We start from the raw sequence: 28,000 nt of genomic DNA, 5'->3' as shown, positions 1-28,000 counted from the left end.
ATAAAGTGACAGGAGAAGAGATACGAGCAAACTGTATGGAAAATAAGAGGTAAATTGCACTCAGAGTTTCATAGCAAGATTAAAGGTATGTAGCTAATTTCAGTAACTGTAACTGCATACTTATACATAATTACACATATTTGTAGCTATAAAAAGTGTGATACTTTATGTACGTATTGAAAGAACAGAAAATCCAATGCCTTGCTTATTTCCTTACATGACTTATTTCAATAATATTAGAGCAGAATGTGTTTGATCCCTTTTACTAATAAAATAGATAAATCACAAACAAAGGGAATTATCACTCTACCTATTAGTGTAAAGTGTGCTGTAATATATTTGATTTTTTAAATTCAATTTTGAAAGGGTCTGTTGTATTGTTCATAGTTTGTCATTTATTTCCTCATAACATTCAATGGGTAATTAATGCCATGAGAGAAATCAGGCGCCTGATCTACGATTTTGGTAACATTTTGCACATGAAAACTGTGCAATGAGAAATTAGCGTATATAATTTAGACGTGTTATTGGTCAAGGCACGGGATCTTTATAATTGTGCATAAACCTAATACAGAGAGATGTATAGTACATTTGCATGCAACCACAATGTGACTGGAAGTTGCTATAGTAAATGAGCAGGACTTTGGGGCTGACAGTTTTGCTCCTCTTTGGAATAATTTATCAAATTTGCCTGGGTAGCTTTGTCTGTTGCATGTTTTGTACACAACTGTCAAGTTTAATGTCATTTTTATCAAACTTTTCATTCCCTTAAAAAAAATGTTCTGCTTGATTATTTTGTCACTCTAAATTAGTCTTTTCTGTATGGATATTTCTGTGAAAAATGTTGCTATTTAGGCAAAGAAAAGCAGCCCAGTATTTGAACATTTAATAATTATCATCAGATATGAGACCAAAATGAAAAGGTGCGTACTACATACCATATGAGAATGAATGATGAATAGATGAATGAATGAATTAAATCTGCTCCTTTATCTCTCTGGTCTAATCTAACATATAACATTATAACTGATAATCTCTAAAACTTTGTGTTCATCTACATTATATTTAACATATTCATAGACATCAACTTACACAATTGATGTTTTTTGTGAGTCTCAGATAAATGTCGTTATTTTTTTTATTTTTATTTTTTTAAAGAAAGCTCATGTTAATAAAGAGGCTAAGCAGCAGAATAGAAGCCAAAAAGAGCTAATAAAAACACAAAGTCTAGGAAAGAACAGATAGTACTTTTATCTCAAACTGCAATAAAGTGCCGTGTTGGAATGGTAAAAGTAGGTTACTGACATAGTCAAGGCCACAAATGCTTGACAATTGAGATAACCATATCATGGGATAATGCAGTGATTTAATCAGTATGTACAAGTACCAAATACTATATATCAATATTATTTATTTAAAAAAATACCAGGAAGGATACATCGAGATGTTGCAGGTCCACAAACACTGCATTGTTTCAATAGGGTACAATATAATATTACCCCCCAAAAAAATACAATATACAATACATGTATATACATACAGACATATATACATTTAAACCATAACAGGTAATAAATATAGTCAACCATGACAGATGCATTCTGTATTGAGGTATGTTGCCATAGATCTCTTCAAGGATTTTAGATTAAATGAAGATTTGATTGTGCCCGTGAGATTATTCCATAACTCTGTGGGAAAATGAGAATCGAGCCACTTTAGTTGTCAGTAAACCGCTCAAATTAATATTTGCTGAAATTGTGACTCTAAAGCAATCACTGTTTTTGAACTTGTTTGTCTTGATTTGTTTGCAAATACTCTTTCCGCCAAATTTAAACTGACCATCACTTTATTTATTTTAGAAATTCTGCATGTCATGGAAAATGTAAACTTCAAAGATATAAATTTAAGCAATACATAATAAAACACATACTTTGACACACCTGTATCTTTTGGAACAACCTCGGATAGTTCAAGTTATTTTATTTTCAAACAAACCTTAGAATATTTAATAGTATGTAAAATACAGATGATGAATTAAGGCCGAGTCTTTGAAGTAAGCCTGCTGCTGCTACAGTCCAGGATTCAGTGAAAAAGTCCCATTTTGGAGCTGTGTCCTCACAAAGATAGGAATTGACTCACCCAATCAAGATGTTCATGATATTTATATTGCACAGTTAATCTTATCTCATGGCAATGTACACAGATGTGTTCCTGATAGTTGTAATTTAATTGTCAACTTTCTACTGTCAAAAGAGCTGAACCTTAACCTCTTAAGTACCAAGGCAAGTGTTAAAAATAACACCTCTACAGCAGTGTTCTCCAACCCAGTCCTCGTGGACCACCAACAGTCCAGGTTTTGTCAATATCTCCATTGGAATAAAACCGGGAAATACATAAATCCTGGACTGTTGGTGGTCCATGAGGACTGGGTTGGAGAACACTGCTCTAAAGAGTTATTCACTAAAGTCTGAATGGCAACACATTGAACGGGGCAATAGTATTATCTGCTATATGGGGCCATTTGGACTGCACAATCCAAACATTGTTCATGGAATTACATCAATGTTCAGTTGTTGTAATTCAGGCCCTGTAATTGTTTCAGATGTCAGCTGGACCAAACACTACTGGACAGTTAAAATACAGACCAAATGAATGAAATCAAGGACCGGAAGCATCAACTCTAGGCCTGGATTTAAAAAAAAATCCTGGCAGCCAGCGGGCAAATAGATACAAATCATTGGGTTAATTATGTGATGGCTGAACAGTAGTGATGTCCCGAACTGTTCACCGGCAAATAGTTCCCAGCGAACATCACTTGTTCGCGTTCGCCACGGATGGCGAACACATGCGCTGTTCGGTCCGCCTACCTATTCATCATCATTGAGTAAACTTTGACCCTGTACCTCACAGTCAGCAGACACATTCCAGCCAATCAGCAGCAGACCCTCCCACCTCCTGGACAGCATCCATTTTACATTCATTGTGAAGCTGCATTCTTAGTGAGAGTAGGGACAATGTAGCTGCTGCTGATTTGATAGGGAAATTGATAGCTAGGCTAGTGTATTCAGTGTCCACTACAGTCCTGAAGGACTCATCTGATCTCTGCTGTAAGGACAGCACCCCAAAAAGCCCTTTTTAGGGCTAGAACATCAGTCTGCTTTTTTTTTTCTGTGTAATGTAATTGCAGTTGCCTGCCTGCCAGTCTGTGTGTCAGGCTCACAGCATATACTGTGTCCACTTGCCCAGTGCCACCACTCACTCACTGGTGTCACAATAGCTTGCATTTAAAAAAAAAAAAAAAAAACTTTTTGGACTGTAATATAATAGCAGTCAGTTTCCTTCACGTGTGTGCGTTTCAGGGCCTGCCAGGGCACAGTGTCACACCAGTTCAACTCATATCTGGTGTAACAGTAGTGTACATTTAAAAAAAAATACAAGTTTTGACTGTAATAGATTGAATAGCAGTTAGTTGTCTGCCAGCGTGTGTGTCAGGCTCACAGCGTATTCTGTGCCCACTTGCCCAGTGCCACCACTCATATCTGGTGTCACAATAGCTTGCATTTAACAAAAAAAAACTTTTTAACTGTAATATAATAGCAGTCAGTTTCCTTCACTAGTGTGCGTTTCAGGGCCTGCCAGGGCACAGTGTCACACCAGTGCAACTCATATCTGGTGTAACAGTAGTGTACATTTTTTTAAAAAAATACAATTTTGACTGTAATAGATTGAATAGCAGTTAGTTGTCTGCCAGCGTGTGTGTCAGGCTCACAGCGTATTCTGTGCCCACTTGCCCAGTGCCACCACTCATATCTGGTATCACAATAGCTTGCATTTAACAAAAAAACACTTTTTGGACTGTAATATAATAGCGGTCAGTTTCCTTCACTAGTGTGTGTTTCAGGGCCTGCCAGGGCACAGTGTCACACCAGTTCAACTCATATCTGGTGTAACAGTAGTGTACATTTAAAAAAAAATAAAAGTTTTGACTGTAATAGATTGAATAGCAGTTAGTTGTCTGCCAGCGTGTGTGTCAGGCTCACAGCGTATTCTGTGCCCACTTGCCCAGTGCCACCACTCATATCTGGTGTCACAATAGCTTGCATTTAACAAAAAAAAACTTTTTAACTGTAATATAATAGCAGTCAGTTTCCTTCACTAGTGTGCGTTTCAGGGCCTGCCAGGGCACAGTGTCACACCAGTGCAACTCATATCTGGTGTAACAGTAGTGTACATTTTTTAAAAAAAATAAAATTTTGACTGTAATAGATTGAATAGCAGTTAGTTGTCTGCCAGCGTGTGTGTCAGGCTCACAGCGTATTCTGTGCCCACTTGCCCAGTGCCACCACTCATATCTGGTATCACAATAGCTTGCATTTAACAAAAAAACACTTTTTGGACTGTAATATAATAGCAGTCAGTTTCCTTCACTAGTGTGTGTTTCAGGGCCTGCCAGGGCACAGTGTCACACCAGTGCAACTCATAACTGGTGTAACAGTAGTGTACATTTAAAAAAAAATAAAAAAATTTTTGACTGTAATAGATTGAATAGCAGTTAGTTGTCTGCCAGCGTGTGTCAGGCTCACAGCGTACACTGTGCCCACTTGCCCAGTGCCACCACTCACTCACTGGTGTCCCAATAGCTTGCATTTAAAAAAAAACTAAACTTTTTGGACTGTAATATAATAGCAGTCAGTTTACTTCACTAGTGTGCGTTTCAGGGCCTGCCCAGTGCCACCAATTGCATGAAAGCATGAATGAATGACTAGATGAATGAATTAATTAAATCTGCTCCTTTATCTCTCTGATCTAATCTAACATATAACATTATAACTGATAATCTCCAAAACTTCGTGTTCATCTACATTATATTTAACATATTCATAGACATCAACTTACACAATTGATGTTTTTTGTGAGTCTCAGATAAATGTCGTTATTTTATTTAGTTTATTTTTTAAAGAAAGCATATGTTAATAAAGAGGCTAAGCAGCAGAATAGAAGTCAAAAAGAGCTTATAAAAACACAAAGTCTAGGAAAGAACAGATAGTACTTTTATCTCAAACTGCAATAAAGTGCCTTGTTGGAATGGTAAAAGTAGGTTACTGACATAGTCAAGGCCACAAATGCTTGACAATTGAGATAACCATATCATTGGATAATGCAGTGATTTAATCAGTATGTACAAGTACCAAATACTATATATCAATATTTATTAAAAAAAAATACCAGGAAGGATACATCGAGATGTTGCAGGTCCACAAACACTGCATTGTTTCAATAGGGTACAATATAATATTACCCCCCAAAAAAATACAATATACAATATATGTATATACATACAGATATATATACATTTAAACCATAACAGGTAATAAATATAGTCAACCATGACAGATGCATTCTGTATTGAGGTATGTTGCCATAGATTTTAGATTAAATGAAGATTTGATTGTGCCCGTGAGATTATTCCATAACTGTGGTGCTCTGTGGAAAATGAGAATCGAGCCACTTTAGTTGTCAGTAAACTGCTCTAATTAATATTTGCTGAAATTGTGACTCTAAAGCAATCACTGTTTTTGAACTTGTTTGTCTTGATTTGTTTGCAAATACTCTTTCCCCCCCAATTTTTTTTTTTTTTTAAATTCTTTATTTTTCTTGTGCATTGTATTACAAAACAGAGTATTCTGTAACGCCACAACAGCGGTTACAGGCATTTCAGCGACATACATGGTCATGGCAAAGATAAACAGCACATTTTATTTTTATAAGTAGATATAACGTGCTAGGAACAATGTTAAACTAAGGAACCTGGTAAGTGCTCGTTTGTGACACTCTTCTATTTTGTTGGGTCACGAGTGGTTCGACATGCTTAAATTGTGAAACATCATATATTGTCAACTCGCTCAAAAATAGGTAATTACAGGCAAACAATGCTTGATTGGATAAGATATGCATATAAGACATCTTAGCGTGATTACACCCATTCTGCAGGGTTATCAAGAGTGGCATTTCTATGATGCAAATCTAGCTAAATTAAATATGTCAGTGCAGCAATGGCTAAACTCAGAAGCTTAGGAAGCCTGAGAGAGTTATCAGGTTGTCAGTGCCATTGGGGATAAGTCATTGGGCTACAGCACATATTGTATGCGATTAAATTTACCGATTAAAGTAGAGAGAATAATAAAGCAAGTGTTGCTATGAAGGTTGCTTTTAGGTTAATGAGCCAATGCCCTTAGAGGGTGAGGCGCAGCCATCAGTTCACTGGAGTCCAGCAAGCTGGGGCCGAGCGCCCCAACGACCCTCAGCCACAGCCCGCCCTGATCCAGTGTTTCCCGGAGTACCAAGCCACCTAAGTGGACAATAGCCAATATGCCTGGCTAGACAAGCTATGCGTAACAGTAGTAGAGTATGAGGCATGGTAGGGTGCCTTAAAGTGAGTATGAGTTAGACTAAGTATGCAAGCGGGGTACAATACATGCTTGTGGGGCATGCGAAAGGAAAGGTAAACAGTTAAATCGCCGGGTAATCAGGCTTGTCAGCATGGAATTAGCAGGTGAAAGGCTATACAGGCACATGTCTAGTGGGCGTAATAAGATATTATAATATTGTGCAAAGAATATTCTGAAAAATGCAAAGCCAAACAGAAATGAATAAACAATGAAGAGCTCTTAAAAGTTCAATGTTGTTTGCTTATCTCAAAACATAAAAATATAAAAGTACACCACCGAAAATCTGTATGGACATGGTGATAGGGCAGCAAGCTAGCCCCCAGTGTGTTACCGAAAGTCAGCCGGCATTCTCATGGTGCCTGCAAGTGGGGCATAGGGGGTGCTCAGAGATAGTGTCCACATGTCGGTAGTGCTTCTCCCGGCTGGGGTCTGAGTGTGATGTCCTCTTGAAGAAGGGGGGGTTTGGCGTGTGGTGGTGGTCTCGCCGTTCTGTTCGGGTGTTCCCACTGCGACTCGGCTTCCCGACTCTCTGGCTCGGGCCTTAGCGACAGCCCTCGCCTTGAGTCCATGGAGCCTCCCAGACACGGTGGTTGGCTCGGGGGCTCACGGGTTCTCCCTGTCCCGGGCGTCCCCACGGGTGTATGGACGGCATGGGGTAATCCCCCGATGGGCTCCCAGCCCAGAAGGACGTCGGGTAGTCAGGGCGGCAGCTTTATACACCTTTTTGACGGGTGATGCTGGTTTGGGTTTTGATGTAGGCTTACAGGTTTCCTCCTGCTCTTGTGCTGGTAGGCCCGCATTGCTCCGTTTGGGTTGTGGCTCCGTAGCCCTCCCGGTGGCGCCATGCTTGTTGCTTTTGTGGCACTTGCTTAGCCGTTGTGAGGTTTCAGTTTGGCCTCCAGCTTGCGCCAGAAGTCGTCGAAGATTGCTTCTAGTCTTTGCCGGGTCTCATGCTGTGGGTCTGTGGGCTCGGGGGAACATGAGGCGTCCGCCATGTTGGGTGCAGCATTGTGTTGCATACTTCCCCATGCGTTCCCCCTCTGCACCCGCTCCGGTCTCGATTTATCCCTCAGGTGTGGACAGCGATCACCCCCGATGGTCCGGGGGGGAGGGGGGGGTAATGGGGTTCCTTCTTGCGTTGTGTCAGCATCTCGTGGCACCGGACCGGGGGATCGGCCGCCTCTCCCGCTCTACGGTCGCCAGGCCTCATGGTGCAAGTCGGTCTGCCAGCAAGTTTCAGAATGATCGCTGGCTGCAAGGTCAGTTTAGTGCCCTTTCATGGGTCAAATGAAGCTATTTGGGCTGCTTTTTCATACGCTTTTAGGGCTAAAAAGTTGTATTTTGCCCTATTGTCTGAGGAGCTCTGCAGTGGCACGTCTATCAGCCTTGCTGGTCAGGCCTCGCCCCCCCTTTCCCCCAAATTTTAACTGACCATCACTTTATTTATTTTAGAAATTCTGCATGTCATGGAAAATGTAAACTTCAAAGATATAAATTTAAGCAATACATAATAAAACACATACTTTGACACACCAGTATCTTTTGGAACAACCTCAGATAGTTTCAGTTATTTTATTTTCAAACAAACCTTAGAATATTTAATAGTAAGTAAAATACAGATGATGAATTAAGGCCGAGTCTTTGGAGTAAGCCTGCTGCTGCTACAGTCCAGGATTCAGTGAAAAAGTCCCAGTTTGGGGCTGTGTCCTCACAAAGATAGGAATTGACTCACCCAATCAAGATGCTCATGATATTTATATTGCACAGTTAATCTTATCTCATGGCAATGTACACAGATGTGTTCCTGATAGTTGTAATTTAATTGTCAACTTTCTACTGTCAAAAGAGCTGAACCTTAACCTCTTAAGTACCAAGGCAAGTGTTAAAAATAACACCTCTACAGCAGTGTTCTCCAACCCAGTCCTCGTGGACCACCAACAGTCCAGGTTTTGTCAATATCTCCATTGGAATAAAACAGGGAAATACATAAATCCTGGACTGTTGGTGGTCCATGAGGACTGGGTTGGAGAACACTGCTCTACAGAGTTATTCACTAAAGTCTGAATGGCCCCATATTGAATGGGGCAATACTATTCTCTGCTATATGGGGCCATTTGGACTGCACAATCCAAACATTGTTCATGGAATTACATCAATTTCCAGTTGTTGTAATTCAGGCCCTGTAATTGTTTCAGATGTCAGCTGGACCAAACACTACTGGACAGTTAAAATACAGACCAAATGAATGAAATCAAGGACCAGAAGCATCAACTCTAGGCCTGGATTAAAAAAAAATCCTAGCAGCCAGCGGGCAAATAGATACAAATCATTGGGTTAATTATGTGATGGCTGACCAGCACTTGCTGCCAGCTGCCACATTAAAAAAGTTTAAAAAAATAAATAAATCAAAACCCTATTAGGGTAAATAAGAGGGTATTAGGGTAAATATTGCTTTAATGAAGGTAATGTACCTCCCATGCCTACCAAACATAAAAAAACTAGCAACTGGCAGCCATGAGAATTGCCAATGCGGTTGGAATGCAGTCATAACTCTGCTAGTTTTTATGGTATGTGTTTCTTCAACAACAAATTTCCTCTCTCTCATTAAAGGGACACTATAGTCACCAAAACAACTTTAGCTTAATGACGCAGCTTTGGTATATAGTTCATGCCCCTGCAGTGTCACTCCTAAATTATCTACCTTTTAAGAGTTAAATTATTTTGTTTCCACAGATTTAGTCACACCTCCCTGCATGTAAAGTGCACAGCTTTCCTAAACACCTCCTGTAAAGACTTTAGACTAGACATTGCAGGAGCCTCCTGCATGTATTTAACCCCTTAAGGACTAAGCCAAATGCACACGTTTTGATAAAAATAAAACGTAAACAAAACTTGGAATTTGACTATGTCTGTTCAACCGTAATTCACCTCTTTCATATTAAGTGCACCCACACTTATTATATATCATTTAATGCAGGAGAAATAGGAATTTCATTTATCATCAAATATGTCGTTATTAAACATAATTTAATATGAATAAAATGTAAAAAATGTGAGAAATAAAGAAATGTTATTTTTTTAGTTCTGCATGATATTTCAACTATGAATGTCATAATACTGTTTGCTTTTACTGCAATAAAATACACATGTTTGTATTCAGTGATATCTCACGTGTAAGACAGTACCCTCTATATACAGGTTTAATGTTTTTTGGGAAGTTACAGGGTCAAATATTGCATGTTACATTTTTCAGTTTTTTCACACTGAAATTCGCCAGATTGGTTATGTTGCCTTTGAGACCGCATGGTAGCCCAGGAATGAGAATTACCCCCATGATGGCATACCATTTGCAATAGTAGACAACCCAAGGTTTTGCAAATTGGGTACGTCCAGTCCTTTTAAGTAGCAACACTGGCCAAAGTTAACGTTAATATTTGTGTGTTAAAAATGCAAAAAACTAATTTGAACACCAGTTTTGACCAGTGTTTGTGAGGCAACGTAACCAACGAAACCAATCTGGCGAATTTCAATGTGAAGAAACTGAAACACAAGCCTTGTATTTGACTCTGTAACTTTTGAAAACACCATAAAACCTGTACATGGGGGGTACTGTTATACTCAGAGGACTTCACTGAACACAAATATTAGTGTTTCAAAACCATAAAACGTATCACAACAATTATATATTGTAAGTGCTGTTTGTGTGTGAAAAATGTAAAAAACATCACTTTCACTGATGATATCATTGTTGTAATACATTTTACTGTTTTGAAACACTAATATTTGTGTTCAGCAAAGTCTCCCGAGTAAAACAATACCCCCCTATTTACAGGTTTTATGGTGTCTTGGAAAGTTACAGGGTTAAATATAGTGCTAGCAAATTAAATTCTCTGGACTTTCTGCCTGGGTTATCAGGCAGGTCCCGCAAATTGTAATTAATAAAATGACTTACTTATGTAAAAATAGTACATAAATAAAGAAAAAAATGAAAATGACCGCACTCCAAGGACTTGGTATAAGTAATAATAAAGTATGGCTTTTAATTTATGACATTAAAAATATTGACGTTTCAGCCCCAGTACATGGGCTTTCATCAGGATGGCAATAAAATATATATTATTTTGTTCTAAGTGTATTTTGATATCAATATATCTATACATGAAATTAAAAACGTATATATATATATTTATTTTATTATTATTATTATTATTATTATTATTATTATTATTTATTTTATTTTTCCATTTATTTTTTTTACATATTTATATATATTGAAAAAATACTTCATTTTGGTACTGAAATGGTACTGAAATGGTTAAGGTACTTTAAAGCCCACTAATCTTAGCACAGTATGGAACCCTGTTCACTAATATACTGTGCAAAGATCGAGCGAGCACCAATTTAGAGTTCAACTGAGGAGATTTTATTAGAGCAGAGCAAAGGCTTCTTTACAGTAAGAACAATAAAGATGTGGAATAATTTGTACAATTATGTTGTTTTAGCAGATCCTGTATAAATATTTAAATAATGACTCTTTGTTTTTGTTTTTTTTTAACAACTTGTTGATCCAATGAGAAATCTAACTGCCTTGGAGTCAAGAAAGATCCCACCCCCCCACTATGTGACACAATTAAAAGTAGCTTTAGGTTAGGTTTTTCACTTTATCTTGGATCATCAGCATTTATACAAATGTGTAAAAATCAAACCTTGATGGTCTTTGGTTATGATGTTATGACATCATGTATATTTGTAAGAATCACCATTGTTTGGGACAGAGGGAAGGGCACACGGGGAAATTACTTTCACTCTTTCATTATTAGCTTGCAACCCACTATAATATTAAGAGAGAAATAATACCACCAATAATATCATTTTCTAGAATTCTACTCTAATACAGCATATTTGGAGATATATATATATATATATATATATATATATATATACATATATATATATAAATGTGTTATTTTGCTGTGGGTGCATGGCTTTAATTCAATGGCTGCTGAAAGTTGGGTGTGCACACAGAAAGTGCAGGTTTAATTCACAATGGTGAGGGGATAATACAGCATGTGTGGAGTGAATTAACATAGATTTATATTATTCTCTGAATTCATTCAGTTGGTACCATAATGTAATTCGCATAACAAAGGGGATATGATAGAAACATTTAAATACATAAAGGGAATCAACACAGTAAAGGAGGAGACTACATTTAAAAGAAGAAAAACTATCACAACAAGAGGACATAGTCTTAAATTAGAGGGGTAAAGGTTTAAAAATAATATCAGGAAGTATTACTGTACTGAGAGGGTAATGGATGCATGGAATAGCCTTCCAGCTGAAGTGGTAGAGGTTAACACAGTAAGAGAGTTTAAGCTTACATGGGATAGGCATAAGGTTATCATAGGTATAAGATAAGGCCAGGGACTAATTAAAAGTATTTTGAAAATTGGGCAGACTAGATGGGCCGAATGGTTCTTATCTGCCATCACATTCTATGTTTCTATATTAGGATTTAAAGTTTGACATTGTGTTAGGTATAGGAATTGGTTTGTCAATGGCTTGAAGTCACTTAGTGTGGGAGGAGCTATAAAATGTACTTGTGATGAATCACCTGGTCTTTTTGCGACCTAGCAATTTAGTCAATTAGCATGCTTGATTCAATTTTCAATTTCTTGTACCGATTTATGTGCATTTTTTCCCCATATTTTTTCTTCTGTGTGATCAGACTAGGTGGGCTTGCATTTGCTCTCCATGTGCATCCATGAGCCTTAGGCACCCATGACCCTGATGCCGGTTTACCAGTTGTTTTTCCTTGCACTACTTTTGGTAGATACGAACCACTGCATACTGAGAACGCCACACAAGACTTACTTTACCTGTCAGTGGTTTTAGTGTTGTGACTGGTCATTGTATTCCCCCACTCACACAAATACGATAGATAAATAGATAGATAGATTTTTAGATTTTGCTTAAGCATTAATTTTTATGTCTTTTTCCCTCTAGATTATCCTGCAGACATGCCTGCCATTGATCCAGTATCCGTCCTTCTATTAGTTGCAGTGGTCCTATTTCTGCTTAAATTTTATTATGGTCGACAAGGAAATGGTGACAAGAATTTTCCTCCTGGACCGAAGCCTTTGCCATTAATTGGAAATATACACCATCTGATTTTGAAGAAACAGAAACCACATAAAACCTTTCAGGAGGTAATATTTTAATAATAACACTTGGCATTAGTTTGGTTAAAGGAAAACCACAATCTGAATTTCACAAACCTATATTCTGATTGTAATGCCCAGTCAGAAAAAGTTATTGTCTTAAAAATGGGCCTAAACTGTGATTTCATATCTCAATGATGAACTTGAAAAGTAATATTGCTACATTAAGGAAAAAAAATAATTGCAGTCTTCATGGTGGTTTTCAACTAGATCTAAGATTGAAGATGGTAATCTACGATTTTCCATATGAACATTGAAGTTTGTGTGTGTGCTTCTTTACAGTAACTCTAGCTAGCTCGTTAATGTACTGTGAGCATTTGTATTTGTTGTTACCAATTCTGCTAGTTCTATATTAGTGACAGTGTGTATTTTTTTTATTATTGGTGCATTTGACTAACAAGGAATCATTACTTAACATTAAAGGACCACTATAGGCACCCAGACAGCTTCAGCTCAATGAAGTGGTCTGGGTGCCAGGTCTGTCTAGGGTTAACCCTGCCTGCTGTAAACATAGCAGTTTCAGAGAAACTGCTATGTTTACATTAGGGTTAATCTAGCCTCTAGTGGCTCTCATTGACAGCCGCTAGAGGCGCTTCCGCGCTTCTCACTGTGATTTTCAAAATGCAGGCTGGCTCTCTCTGCATGAGGGACACAGCAACCCCAGATGATCTTTTCAACCTTGTTAGGCATCGTCATTTAGGTATATCCTCTTCAACCTATTGTTCCTGTATGTTTTCTTGTAACTGTGATATTTATAGTTAAATCGCCCCTCTTATAATATTGTAAAGCGATATGGAATCTGTTGGCGCTATATAAATTACAATAATAATAATAGGCACTGTGAGCAAGAGGTCCACGTCAGGATGACTTTTTAAGGAGAGCAAAAAACAAATTGCAAGAGAGTACTGAGAATGGACAACAGCTCAATTAGCCTGCCCTTCAGTGGCTCCCCACTCAGATCATAAGTGCCTAGAGCAGGGGTCCTCAAACTCCGGCTGAACTACAACTCCCATGATTCTCTGGCTATCTATGTACTTCAAAGAATCATGGGAGTTGTAGTTCAGCAACATCTGGGGGGGCAGAGTTTGAGGACCCCTGGCCTAGAGGGATATCAGCTACACCTCACTGATGAGGCCCAAAGAAGGCCAAAACAATCATCTGGGGTTGCGGTCGTGCTGACATTTCGGTTCTGGACTGCCCTTCCAGGTGGGATTAGTCTGATATGCTTCAGATATGTTCTCTCTGTAATGGCACGAGTGAGCAAAAACTATTTTGAGACCTGAGCGGGGATTTACCGAAGGGCAAACTACTGAGTGTCTCTAAGCTTTTGTCCATGAGTTCTCATATTCTTTGTTTTTGTTGCAACACATTGATACTATACCTTAATATTCTATACTATGTCATACTTTATTATACCAGAAATGTATTTGTCACATAGGGTTTATTTTGAGAGGCACACAATGATTGCTTGTTTGCTGCAGATGCACCTATCATTGTCTGTTTAATACTGTATGTATGCATATTTTTTGCAGTATAAACTTTGCATGATATTTGCTAATTCCTTACTTATATGTTAATTTGTAGATGGCTGAGAAGTATGGCTCAATATTCACCATCCATTTGGGATTTGAGAAGATAGTTATACTGTGTGGCTATGAGACAGTGAAGGATGCTCTCATAAACCATGCAGATGAGTTTTCAGAGAGACCTTACTTACCACTGATGGAAGCTCTAGCTAAAGGAAATGGTGAGATGTACAACCTTAACAATGTTTTAACATCTATTTGTATAAATATAGGCTATGGACAAATGCCATATCACGAAATGTGAAATGTGTCTCAGCTGGTTTCCCACATCTGTGTCCTGCCAGGGTTTGAAGTTTTCAGTTAAAAAAACAAATGTACATATTAAAAAAAATATATATTTAACAGTGATTGAAATCTGACAGCTGTGGACTATAGTCACCATAACCCCATAACCACCATAACCCCCTTCATGCAGATGTTTGACATCTCATGATTCCCTTTTATTCCAGTAGTTTGGTCCTTAAGGGGTTAAAAATTAAATGTTGTGTTTACTTGGATTCTATTTGTAGCACAGAATGGTTCTAGATCATCACACAAAATGTAATGTACAACAGATATGCATTAATAGTGTAAACAAGGAAAGGAAATACATGTCCAATGCATAATATGCACGTAATGTTAGTGCATAATGTACTCTCTACTTAGAGGTTCCTGCATTTACCCTTGTAAACCACTAATTGTGAAGGAGCTCACTGACTGTTTAAATGTAAATTTTCTCTGTATTTAGGTCTGATTTTTTCTCATGGTGAAAATGCAAAAGTGATGAGAAGATTTACTCTTTCAACATTACGAGATTTCGGAATGGGAAAGAAATCAATAGAAGGCAAGATAATTGAAGAATGTGATTTATTAGTGGAAGAATTTCGATCCAACAAAGGTTCGTTTTTGTATTGTACTTTAACTCTATGTATTTCAACGTGCACAGTTAAATTGCATTTATATTTTTATACTTATCACTTTTAATAAATCAGTATTACGTTAAAAGTATTTAACATTCAACTTTTTTTTTTTAACAATCATACATCACTTCATGTGTCTTCTATCTCTGTCTCTTACCTTCTCTCTATCATCTGCACGTTTCCATCTATGAGCCTTTGGCTGGTGTGTTTTATGTCTAACATAGCTTTCTCTGGTCTGCATGTGCAAGTTTTCTATTTATGTCTTGCACATCTCTTTATCTATCTTTAATGCTCATAACACTCTCTCTCCCTGTGTGTCTAACCAATAACATTCTCATATACATTTCTTTGCCTTTATGTCTTGCGTATCTCTCTGTTTTCTCTTTTTGTTGTGTGTCTCACTCTCTTTGATTCTAAGTATTTGCTTGTCTCTCTTTTCTTTTGTGCCTTTCTCTGGATGTTATATCAATAAGTGTAGAAGCTGAAGATAAGCAATGAGTGCAAACAGAAGCCAAGTGCATTGTTGAAGGGTCCCCAAAGTAGATCCATGCAACATACAACCCAGTAACTTCAGAATTACCATGACAGAGTTTGATCCATTCAAGAGAGATCTTGCCGAGTCCTTGATGAATGGAATTAACCACAACTGTGGAAATTCTGGAGTTGACGAGTGTTAATATTCTAGTTCTCTGTGTATTGTCTGTCTTTTCATATGGTATGAGGAAGTACCTAGTGTTGGCATAAAATTCCTATAGTGTATTATTTACTATTTGAGTAACTTTTATTTTAATTATTTTGTGTGATTGTGTGACACTTTTTTTTAGAGAATGTTAAGCTTTTTTCAAGCATTGCCTGTTTGGTTTATCAGCTTTGTGACTGTTTATATTTATGTGCTGTGCTTCCTCTATGTCTTGTTTCTGAAAGAAGTTTACCATTGTATTTATTATTGGAGCTTAAAATTTGAAGTTCTATGCTACCATCAGTCCAAAAAAGTTACTCTGAAAAAATGATTAGAATCAGGGACTTTAACAATTTAAGCTATAATAGCTGACCTTGAACTGAAGATTTCTTGTATATTCTGTCTTAAAATGTACTATTTCCTTTCCAATTAATTTCAATTCTTGAGTTAATGATTTATCCCTAGGGGTAGTATGTTAATTGTCTTCTATAATATCAAATGGCAATATAATTACTATTGAACCATAAAGGTTGTATCTTCTGTTATCATTCAAGGAAAGCCATTTGACAACTCAGAATTGATGACTGCCGCAGTAGCCAATATTATAGTGGTTTTACTGCTTGGTCAACGCTTTGAATTCAACAGTCCCATTTTACTGAAACTCATGATGTTGTTTCAAGAATGTTTAAAGATTATGTCTGGTCCTATGGCTCTGGTAAGTACTAAATCATATTTATGCTAACATTTGGAATTCACAGAAGCAAAAAAAAAAAAAGCAAGTTATATCTACTAAAAAGGTGACAGTGCATAGAAACGAAAATCTTAAATAAAATCTCCATAATAATAATAACATATAATTATTAATCAAATCGACAGCTGTATAATAATAGATGTAGTTATTACCCAATTGATGGTACATATTTTATCGATCTCAGAAGGATGAAGGGCTGAGTTGACCTTGCATTTTGAACAGGCTTTGTAGTCTGGGAATTTGCCAACTGAGTTACCTCACTGGCTCTGCAATGTACAGACATTTTTAGCATGGATCGACTACCTATCCAAGTCCCACTATGAATCATTGCCACATCAGCCACTTCCAGTCTTCAGCACCATGTTGAACCATTTCATGCTCATTTCTGAGAACATCGGCTTATTCTTTGCATTGGCCAGGCTTTGCTCTACAGAGCCATCTTGTTTCTCCTACTGCAGAAGACTGGAAGTGACTCATAGAATTTCAGGGGTTTAACATGACCCAGGTTAAGTTGCCAAGCAACCAAACCATGCTAACATAATTTGAAATCTTACCCTATGATGGCGCTACAGGCTGTAGTGGTTATGGAGTCTGGAGTGTTTCTTTTAAATTGAGGAGTAACTATGAATCACAAAACAAACAAAATGGTTTTATCCATTGTCCATTTTGGTTGTTTAGTGATTTGATCACATGGTATTTTAGAGTTATGGAATTCGGACGACATGCCAATTGCCCAAAATTATGACATTGCAATTTGTTTCGAAACCAAATGCACAAGTCCACTATTTATTGGATAAGTTCACCAGTGCAATAGAAAACTGTGAGAGCAGTTACTTTCTGGTTTGGTAAATCGATTCAGATGCTGCAAAACTTGAGGGATTAATAGCAAATGCAAAAAAAAAAAAAATGGAGTATTTTGTATTCTTATTTTTTTTCTTTGCATATTTGAATTCACCCTCTACATAACGCCTTAACCCCTTAAGGACCAAACTTCTGGAATAAAAGGGAATCATGACATGTCACACATGTCATGTGTCCTTAAGGGGTTAAAATGAGTGAGTACAATCTGCCCCACGAGTGCCCCTTTCATGAATGCACATGATTATTTTTTATTTGTATAATCAACAACAGAAAACTTTAAAAAATCATAGAAGCATATTTTTGTTATCAATTTAAATTAGTAAGACCTACAATAATCAATTTTCTCTTCATTGCCAATAGCTTTACAGTGCTTATCCCTCTGTGATGCGCTGGATACCTGGAAGTCACAAAACTATTTTTAATTATGCAGAAAAAACAAGAGATTTTTTTAGAGAATCATTCATAAAATACAATGAGGAACTGGACATGAATGACCAAAGGAATCTAATTGATGCATTTCTTGTCAAGCAGAAGGAGGTACGTGTTTTGTATTTTATGTGAATAACAACAATTAATCACTTCTAAAACATATTTTCTGTTTGTTTCCTTAAAATATGTTATATATATATAATTGGGCAATACATTGTTTAATATGAGGAGATTAAATTGTTTAATATGAGTTATTGGCTCCTATGTTACAGTAATACTTAATGTAGATAAATAAGGCATGGGCCAATTAATCATATTCAATTATCTAAAGTCCAAGGTGCTTTCTTTGGCCCGTTAATATAAGAAAAATAAAATAGAATTTACAGGTCTTGTACAAGTTTAAATATGTCTTTGTAAAAAAACAAAAACCCAGCAATTACTGTTCATGTAGTCTACTTTTCAATTCATGTAGTCTACTGTCATTATGTGTATCTCTTGGCAGATAGTCTGTCTCTATAAGCATGTTTGTTAATTATTGCTTTGTTTGTTGTGGTCCAGAACAAATGTGAAAAGTGCCATGAGGGTTTTGCTGATTCTGCTATGTCAACCCGGTAGACTCAGCCAAGGGGAGAAGACCAGTTAAGAACTGGGGCAAGTTGAGCAGCTCTGTAATATTGGATGGCATCTGGAACACCAAGTATATAGAGCAATATTAAAAGCTATTCAAGGTTTCCTCCCTGACCAGACAAAATTGGGAATATTTGTTTTTCTGAGTTTCTGTAGGTCTTTAGTTGAAATAGGCATTGATAGAGTGCAAAATATGCATAGGTAAAATGTACTTTTTTATTACCTTTCTCTCTAATATATATAATATATAATTATGAAGTTTGTATTATAGGAAAATACCACCAAGGCACTCTGAAGTCATTATAATAATAAAGCAAAGAATAGAAAGATAATTCAGAGGCACTGAGGACTTAAATTGCAGTAACCAGCTGTATGTATAAAGTTGTAGTTCCTTTTACATCATGAAGCCAATGCCACCAACCAAACATTATAGGTGGTCAAATTCAGAAAACAGCACTAGAATGCTGAAAGCAGGTTAAGACACTTAAGCCTCCCGAAAAAAAGTTACTCTGCCAAACTAAATTTATTCACAAAAACAACAACAACAACACAGTAATACTAAAGTCGAGAGATTTATCAATGTTTCCAGAATCTCATCATCCCATTATTAGTATACCTGTTACATGTTTCAGCATTATGTATGTTCTATGTTGCATGATTATTTTATCTTTTAATAAGGGTCTTGCAATCTTAGGGCACCACTGTGAATATAAGGTGCATCATGGAGTGCATGAACCCAGCATTTTTCTTTTCTACACCATGAAAGCGTGAATATATAAAATACATATAAATTAGTAAAACGGCTGGATTAAACAGATTTGCAGTCAACTCTTTGACCCCTTAAGGACACATGACACGTGTGACATGTCATGATTCCCTTTTATTCCAGAAGTATGGTCCTTAAGGGGTTAAAGAAAAGTAGACGTGCTACAGTCTGCAGTCTGTAGGTAAAAAAAAGTATTGAAAAAGCAGAAAAGTGTATATTTTCATACGAAAATAGGTATATGAATGATTTTCTTGCAACTGACATGGCTCCCAAAACCATACTTTCATCTACAAAAATAAAAACAAAATAAAAGAAAGTCAATCCATTTGCTAGATCCTATTAGTAAACAGATGGTTTACCAAAAGTGTATTTTATTAATTTCAGGAAAAATCCAGCGCTCAAAAGTTTTTCCACAACGACAATTTATTAAGTCTCGTGAACACTTTGTTTGGAGCAGGAATGGAAACTACATCTACAACTCTTCGATGGGGCCTTTTGCTAATGATGAAATATCCAGAGATTCAAAGTAAGAAAAAATATTAGTTTTACCTTTTGGATGTGTGTAATCCCTATTTTTTTTTTTTTTTAATAATCTTTATTTGAATTTTTTTTATAAGAAACAATACAGAACAATGCATTTTACATACTAATGCAAGGAAACATTTCTTCAATTGAGGAATATAGCAGTGTAAATTTTCCTTACACATTTCACTAACCGAAAACAACACAATAAATTTAAATTACATATCTACAAATACAAGACAATGCAACAGGGGAGAGAAGAAGAAAAAAAAAGAAAAAGAAAGAAGCTAAATCTGTTTGTAGGGGTGGAGGAGAAGATGCAGGTCGAGCAGGACTATGAATCTTATATTATCCAAAGTATAAACGATCTAGCAATGTTTCACTTTAAATTTATAAAATAAATTAGTTTTGACAGGCACTTTATTTACTGGAAGCTCTATTTATTTATCCGCTCCCAACACTTCATCCAAACAGTTACTTTTTTACTTAATTTTTGTTCACTCATCATTAATTCCATTTTGATCTGGAACTAAAGCTGGGCTCTAACTTTGTCCCAAGGGACGTCCATATCGTTTTTCCAACATCTCGCAACCACAATTTTGGCAGCTAAGAAGAGATGACTAAGAATAATTTTCAACTCATACGACATTGCCGGCCAGTTTAAGTGAAGCAGGACAACCTCTGGGGAGAGCCTCAGCCCAAGGTTCAGATCTGTAGATATAAACCTTTGGATTTTAGACCACAAGTTGCTCAATTTATGGCACTCCCACCATATATGCTTAAAAGTACCTGTAACCAAGCCGCATCTCCAACATAGATGATTTATTGGGCAGTACATTTTGTTCAATTTATCTGGTACTATGTACCATCTATTTAAAACCTTGAAGTGTGTTTCTAGTAGATTTAGCGAATGTATAGTCTTCGAAACTTCCACCAGTGAAGAACCCCAATGCTTGATATCTATGTCTATGTTTAGTTCTTCCTTCCAGGCAGCTATAGCTATTGGTATTTTTTCTTTATTGCAAATTTTACTTAATAGCAAAGCTTTAGAGAGTGGTGTAGTTGTTCTATATGAACTAAATAATATGTTGATCACGTTGCTTAAACTAGTTTTTGAGTCTGAGAATTTTGAGAATTAAATGAGTCGTCAAAAAACTTTTAAGTCTCAAAAAATTAAACAGCTCCTTGATGGTAGGCTATACTCCTGTGTTAATTGAACGAAGGTTTTATTGTTCCCTCTATCAATAGCTGAGCCAGCCGTACAATTCCTGCCTGTTTCCAATTATGAAGATTTATATCTTCGACCTGTTGTTCAACAAAATTCAGCTCTAAATAGCTTGGGACTCTATTTTCAATTTTTAATAGTTTTTTATTTTAAACCAACTATTTAATAAATGTGTAAAAATTGTATTGGAGTATTCTCTTTTATGAGATTTAGTGGTGTTCCAGAAAACAGTCCAAACTGGGGACTCCTCCTGCAGTAAGTTCCATCTTATACCATCCTTTATTTTTATTATCTTCTATTTGCATCCTGTAAATGTGTTAAATTGTTGCTGCTCTATAATTATTCAATATTAAGGGATAGGCTAATCCTCCTCTACTTAACTTTTGTATTAGCGTTGACTGACTCAGTCTTGGTGTCTTACCTTTCCAAATATATTGGGTGAAGCCTAAGGAAATATATAATGGTAACATCTGGAACATATAGTTCCATTTTGGGATAACATATGAATTGATCACATTTATTCTTCTCCAGAAAGTTATTTCTAAATTTCCACGATCGTTTAGCCATTTATTAAGATTTTGTAATAAATCTAAGAAATTTGTCTCCATAATTTTATTTACATCTCTGGTCAATTTGACCCCCAAATAATCCATACTATTTTCGACCCATAGAAAATTATATCTATCTTTGATCTCATTTTGAGTTTTCTTATCCAGATTGATATCTAAAATCATGGATTTATTTGTATTTCATTTATAATTAGATATTTGACTATAACTGGCAATTTCTAACATTATAGAATCTAATGAGATACTAGGGTTGGTTATTGTAATTAGGATGTCATCGGCATACAAGCTTATTTACTGATCTATGTCAGATGTTTTATAGCCATTGATCTTTTTATTGTTCCTAATGTTTTCAGCTAATGGTTCAATAGAGAGCAAATGTGTAATCACTATTAACATGTTATCTCCATGAATTGGCATATTGTACCTGGAGTCCACCCTCCATTCAGTGTCAAGTCATAAATATGCCACTACTGGAACTTTGTCACACTCCCTATTCATACCGACAATGGGCACTGTGATAGGCTAAATGTTGTCCGATCCCAGTTGCCCATTGCTGCTCAAGCCAATATGTCATTAGTCCAAGCATTACAGAGGAGCTTCTGGGGGCTCTCATTAAGCATCAATACATAAAAACATTAGAAACTGTTGAAAGCTGCATAAAACACTGCAACAAGGGACATATAACATTTACATTTTTAATACTGACAGAAAAAGTCCAAGATGAAATAGACAGAGTGATAGGATCTTCGCAGCCTCAGACCGAACACAGAAAGGAAATGCCATATACTGATGCTGTCATCCATGAAATCCAAAGATTTGGCGACATCTCACCGACTGGTATTCCCCATGCAACTACTCAAGATATTACGTTTAGAGGGTATTTTCTTCCCAAGGTGACCATCTCTTTAATCTCGTGGATTTTGTATCAAATTTAATACAGGCAATACATTTATGTGAGATGTATGAACATAGTTCATACTCAGTTATGACTTATTTTGAACAATTCGTATGGATGCTGTATATTTTATATGGGAAATAAACACCATTCTCCAGCAGAGTACACAAATCATTGCAGCTTTATTATTATGAACAACGTTGGCATGAGGAACTGCACCACAGGTGGAACCCAAAACCTAATGTGTTTCATGTCCAGAGGTTTTTACTTATTCCTATGTCACAGGATGACATACTAAGAAAGCTACAATGATTTTGTACTATGGTTTAGCATGGTGTTTTTGTAGTAATTGGCCAGTGTTTTCTTTGTCTAGAAAGACTTTTCTCTTCTACCTGGTCAGTAGCAGTAATTTGGTAAGCATCTGACATTTTTTCTTGTTAAGTTCTTCTGATTGATCTTTGTTTTTATGTTTTATAGGGGACCCACATCATCACACTCCTGACTTCAGTGTTGCATGATAAGGATTATTTTGAGAAGCCATACGACTTTTATCCCCAGCATTTTCTAGATTCTGAAGGAAATTTTGTGAAAAATGATGCATTCCTACCTTTTTCAGCTGGTATGGCTAATCTGAAAATAAAGTACTATTTTTTACAATGTGTATTTATTACATATATAAACATAATAACCAGCATTTGACATTTATAATTAATTTATAGGAACTAGGCATGGGCAGAGTTTGACAGGGGAGATCAAGGGATCTCCCCGGCTGACCACTGCTGGGTCAGTACTTCTTAAACTTCGGCACAGACAAGAGGATCCATGGCTGGTGGGAGATCAATGATCTCTCTTATCAGACCACCTGGTTACTAAGTTATCCCTTCTTCAACTGTATCAGATTGTAGCCACGAGTTAACAAAGCAATGCTCTGATACATTCCCCAGGGCTGACCAGTAGGAGCTGACTTTCCTTTGCCAAAGTTAAGCCTCAGGGATGGAAGGAGTAAACTTATTTTTTTTAATTAATCCTCCCCCCCGCCATATATTTCACCTATTCTCCTACTACCGCACCCTTCCTCCATTACAGCACTTATCCTCTCTTTACTGACCCTAACTCCAGCATTGCCCATTTATCACAGCCCCTATCCCCCATCACAGCTCCTATACCCCATATCCACATCCCCCTATCACAGCTCTTATCACAACCCCACAGCCATGATCCCTGCTACATCTCCTGACCCCACTTTTGCCCCTACCCCATTACAGCACATAGCCCAATTACAGTTGCTATATCCCATCATACCTCTATCCTTCACACACTACAGTTCATATCTCCCCTTCTGACCTTATTTCTCATCACAGCCTTTATTCTGCCCTCTTCCAAGCCTGTCATTTGTCTTCTGATATTCTACTTATGTGGGCAACAGAGACATGCAACCAGCAAAAACAGAAAAAGCCATTAAATTAGTTTGCATTGTGCTAAACAAACACATGGCATTTTCCTTATGCAGTAGGTCTTTAGAAAGGATCTGTGCATGAGCTGGCCTGTAGGAACATCAAACTGACTTTGGCTTCAATTTAATGTTTTTGAATAAGTTTTCCCAGTGATTTATTACTGTTAGATAATAAATATAAAATATTAAAACATAAAAAAGTCAATATATCAAAAAATATCAGAATATTGCAAAATGTAAATATTTTTCATAAAGTTGAATCCTTTTAAATCTTTATCCAAATATATTAAATCATTTGAAAAGCTTATTTAACAATATTAAACCAAGGTCTTTATTTGCAAATTACCACTGGAAATTCATAAAGGACTAAGAGGCTGGCACGTTTATTCTGTGGATTTAATTTTAAATAAAATCCGAGGGTTTTAGCTTAAAGTGCTGAATGAACCACTCCACACTTGGGAAGAAAACTGGGAAAAGTTTAGTAGATATACCTCCAATGAATACATGCATGCATATTTTTATGTATGTATTAATTGTGGATCTAGTCTAAAACAGCGTGCATGACATAAAAACTACAATTATTCTTATGACTGTAGCCTTTGTAAGCCCTCCCCTTTTCAAGTCACTTCACAGAGAATTGTCCAGTCAGAGGCTTTTCATAGAGATGTCTCTCCAGTCTCACCATGTGTCTTAGTCCCCCCTCTGTCTCAGTTCCCTCTTCCCCTCCTGTGCCTGCCGACATTGTAGCGTGCCGATCCGTGGATAGAGGATCTTCAGTTTCCTCTACCCGGACTGACAGGAAGTATTTTCACTGCACGCACTTCCTGTCAGTCCAGGTAGAAGAAATGAAAAATCCTCTACCCATGGCAAACTACAAGGTGGGCAGGCACAGGGGGCAGGGGGAGATGGACAGGATAGGGAACAGTGACAGATGGAGGGTAGGGGGGACAGTGACACAAAGAGGGGAGGGAGCATTGAACTGAGACACGTGGAGGGAGCATTGAACTGAGACAGATTGAAGGGATGGAGGCATAAACTGATTGGCAGGAGGAGAGCACTTCCCCCTGCTGCCAGTCAGTCGGCAATTCCACCCCCCCCCCCCCCCCCCCCCCCCAGGGAGTTCTTGCATACAATATTTTAAGGCAGGTGTGCACTATTAGAATGTGCCTGCTACTTCTTTTAACTCAGTGGAGCTAAGGGAAGTAGGACAATAATCTCCCCAGCTGTCACACAAACTTTTAAATATAAAAGTGCTCATTTTAAAATTAAACTGGCATACTGCACAGCCAAATCGCAATTAAGCAAGTTGAAGTGACATTAACATGTCTGAGTTATAGCTAGGTCTAATTTTTATATAGAACTGATATAGAAATGATGGTCATTGAATGTCCTCCCTCTGACACTATATACTCTCAGGATGTTAAATTAATTTAGTTTTAGAAATATTCAATGTTTTGCTTAGCTATTGCTAGACTTTTTCTACAGTGAATTAAAAAAGAAATGGTTTATTGAGAACAGAGTAGGTAATTACATGCATGCACAACCATTATAGTTTTCTGGTTGTGCAAGTATGTAATTTGATTGCTTGTTTGAAGATTAATATGATTTTTGTACAAATGGTGTAGATTAACCTTCTGCAATCTTTTCAGATTCTAAATACTTACGGTAACTGTAGTATTATTGGTATTTATATATAACTTATTCCACAGCACTTTACAATAATATACAAGGGGGGAATTTAACAATAAATGAGCCAATTACAAAATGCAGCCAAACAGCCATATCATTATCCTGTAATCCCTCATTTGGAGGTAGAAGAAATGTTTTAAATTCATCTCTCTGTGTACAGTTTTTATTTACTTCTAATAACTTACAACAGAACGACCCCTACTGGTTTGGATGTCACCAGGAAATTATTACCCAATTCAGCACTGTTGCAACTGCTTTATTTCAAATCATATATGAAAAGGTGTTTTTTAGGCAGAAATTCCCATAAAAGGTAGAATGTAGAATGTAGACATGTAACATTGCTTAGTTTGTCATAAAACCCCTTCTGATTCATTTTTAAATTGATCGATAAACTTAAAAAAAGTTCTATGATGGATGATTATGTTTTTTTGTCAAAAAATAAATCAATTTGCTTAAGGAAGAGTGCAACACATGCACGTGTCTACTAGAATCAGAATACTTGGATTTGTATTCTGTCTGCTGTGAATTTATTTTCCTACTTTGTATCTAGCAAAGTAAAAGGGATGAGCTGATGCTCTCAGCCAAAGAATGAACATCAATATTGACATCCAGCTTATGCAGTTCTGTAGAATTTGGATGAGGCTTTGTCACTATGCTAGGAGGCCAGACACCCAGAGGAACCCAGGCATTGCAAAACAGTTTCCTCCCTTACTGGAGAATTGTGCTAGAGTACTCCTGGCTATAGTGGTTAAGATCCTTGGAGTAACCTATTACTGTGAGATTTCTGCTTGTTAGAGTAGACTGCCAGAGTGAATATATTTTTTACCTAATCCCTGTGTAAAAGGTTCCCTCCTCCGTTAGATGCTCACCAGTCTCCACTTCTTCAAAAAATCGTTAAAAACTCACTTCTTCATAAAAGCGTACCAATTAAACTGTTAATAGCTCCTGATTGATTCCTCTTCTGCAACTGTCACTAGTCTAATACTATCCTTACCTTTTTGTGTCATTTTACCCCACTCCCTCTAGCATGTAAGCTCATTGAGCAGGGCCCTCAACCCCTCTGTTCCTGTGTGTCCAACTTGTCTGGTTACAGCTACATGTCTGTTCGTCCACCCATTGTAAAGCGCTGCGGAATTTGATGGCGCTCTATAAATATCATAATAATAATAATAAATATCATAATAATAAAAGATGGAGGATTTGGAGCCCTTGTAAAAACAATATAAAACATATGTAGTTAGCCTTTGAAACCCGCATTGGTCACTGTGCAAGCAATATGAGGATAGCACTCAAGGGGTTAAAGGGTATTGTGAGAATCATTGTCAAAGCTGAATAATTTCTAATGCTTCTTTATTTGTACTAGGTCGAAGAAGTTGTGCTGGAGAGACTTTAGCGAGAATGGAGTTGTTCCTTTTCTTCACAAGACTTCTGCAGAAATTCACATTCCAACCACCTCATGGAGTAGAAGTTGACCTCACACCTAGCAGTGCGGTCACCACAAGCCCGTTACCCTATGAAATGTGTGCTATCCCTCGAAATTAGAGCAAGTTTTAGAAAACAAAAAAACTATATTTTTTAAATATGCAAGCAGGTTCCCTAAGGAACACATCATTTTCTTTCTGTATATGAAACATTTTTGTAACATTAAAACCCCAAGGAAAACTTGTAAGTGATAACGTTTCTGTTGATTTGTGATAATAGCTACATTTAAAATGCTGTCTTGATATTGGTGTACAAGCATTTGCAACAGAATGTGATGGCCACGGACCAAGACTGACAGGGGAGATCAAAGGCTCTGCCTGCTGGCCCATGCATTGCAATGCCAGCCAACAATGGCTCTCTGTTAGTGAGGAGATCAAAGACTGACCCAGCAAACCTTAATGCTGGCAGGGGACCCACGTAGTCTCTGCGCTCTGGTCTACATCTCCAGTGGGTGCAGACCATGTGTATCTCTTTATGAGTTCTGGCATTTAACCCACAGCAACCCTCTGAATGCTTTAGAAATACTCATGGACCAGATACACAGCACACTGCACTACCAGTCACATCAGTAACAACAGGGAATAGAAAATCATTATTTTCTAATAATTATTAAACTTAAAAATAGTAAATACATTATTAAAACCCAATCCAACCTCATCCACACACACTATAACTATAGAAACAATACAATACCAATAAACACATACAAATTACAGTTCATACAGTTATGCTCAAAAGTTTGCATACCTTGGCAGAAATTTTGAAATTTTGGCATTGATTTAAAAAATACGACTGATCATGCAAAAAAAACGAAAAAAAATTTAATTGAAGGGTAGTGATCACATGAAGCCATGTATTATCACATAGTTGTTTGGCACCTTTTTAAATCATAACAAC

At 37.0% G+C, this 28,000-nt stretch overlaps 1 protein-coding gene across 3 annotated transcripts; it reads left to right on the top strand.

Annotated features, from left to right (window-relative positions):
• On the top strand, positions 1-27,711 carry LOC134586514 (cytochrome P450 2C31-like). 3 transcript variants are annotated; one of them, XM_063442069.1, is made up of 10 exons: positions 1-49; positions 12,456-12,658; positions 14,255-14,417; positions 14,984-15,133; positions 16,389-16,549; positions 17,807-17,983; positions 19,653-19,794; positions 22,293-22,477; positions 22,957-23,098; positions 26,985-27,711. In XM_063442069.1, exons 2-10 carry the CDS (start codon positions 12,470-12,472, stop codon positions 27,161-27,163), a joined length of 1,488 nt encoding a protein of 495 aa, XP_063298139.1. In that variant the 5' UTR covers positions 1-49; positions 12,456-12,469; the 3' UTR covers positions 27,164-27,711. The 3 variants fall into 3 exon arrangements, with proteins under 3 accessions (XP_063298139.1, XP_063298138.1, XP_063298137.1); XM_063442068.1 differs by having other exon boundaries at positions 27-85; positions 26,985-27,710; XM_063442067.1 differs by lacking the exon at positions 1-49 and adding an exon at positions 397-465.
• The last annotated feature ends 289 nt before the right edge of the window (positions 27,712-28,000 follow it).

This window comes from Pelobates fuscus, chromosome 2 (genome assembly GCF_036172605.1).
Source record: "Pelobates fuscus isolate aPelFus1 chromosome 2, aPelFus1.pri, whole genome shotgun sequence".
Classification (NCBI taxonomy): domain Eukaryota; kingdom Metazoa; phylum Chordata; class Amphibia; order Anura; family Pelobatidae; genus Pelobates; species Pelobates fuscus.
The sequence above is the reverse complement of the archived record's forward strand: the minus strand, read 5'-3'. Positions and strand labels throughout refer to the sequence as shown.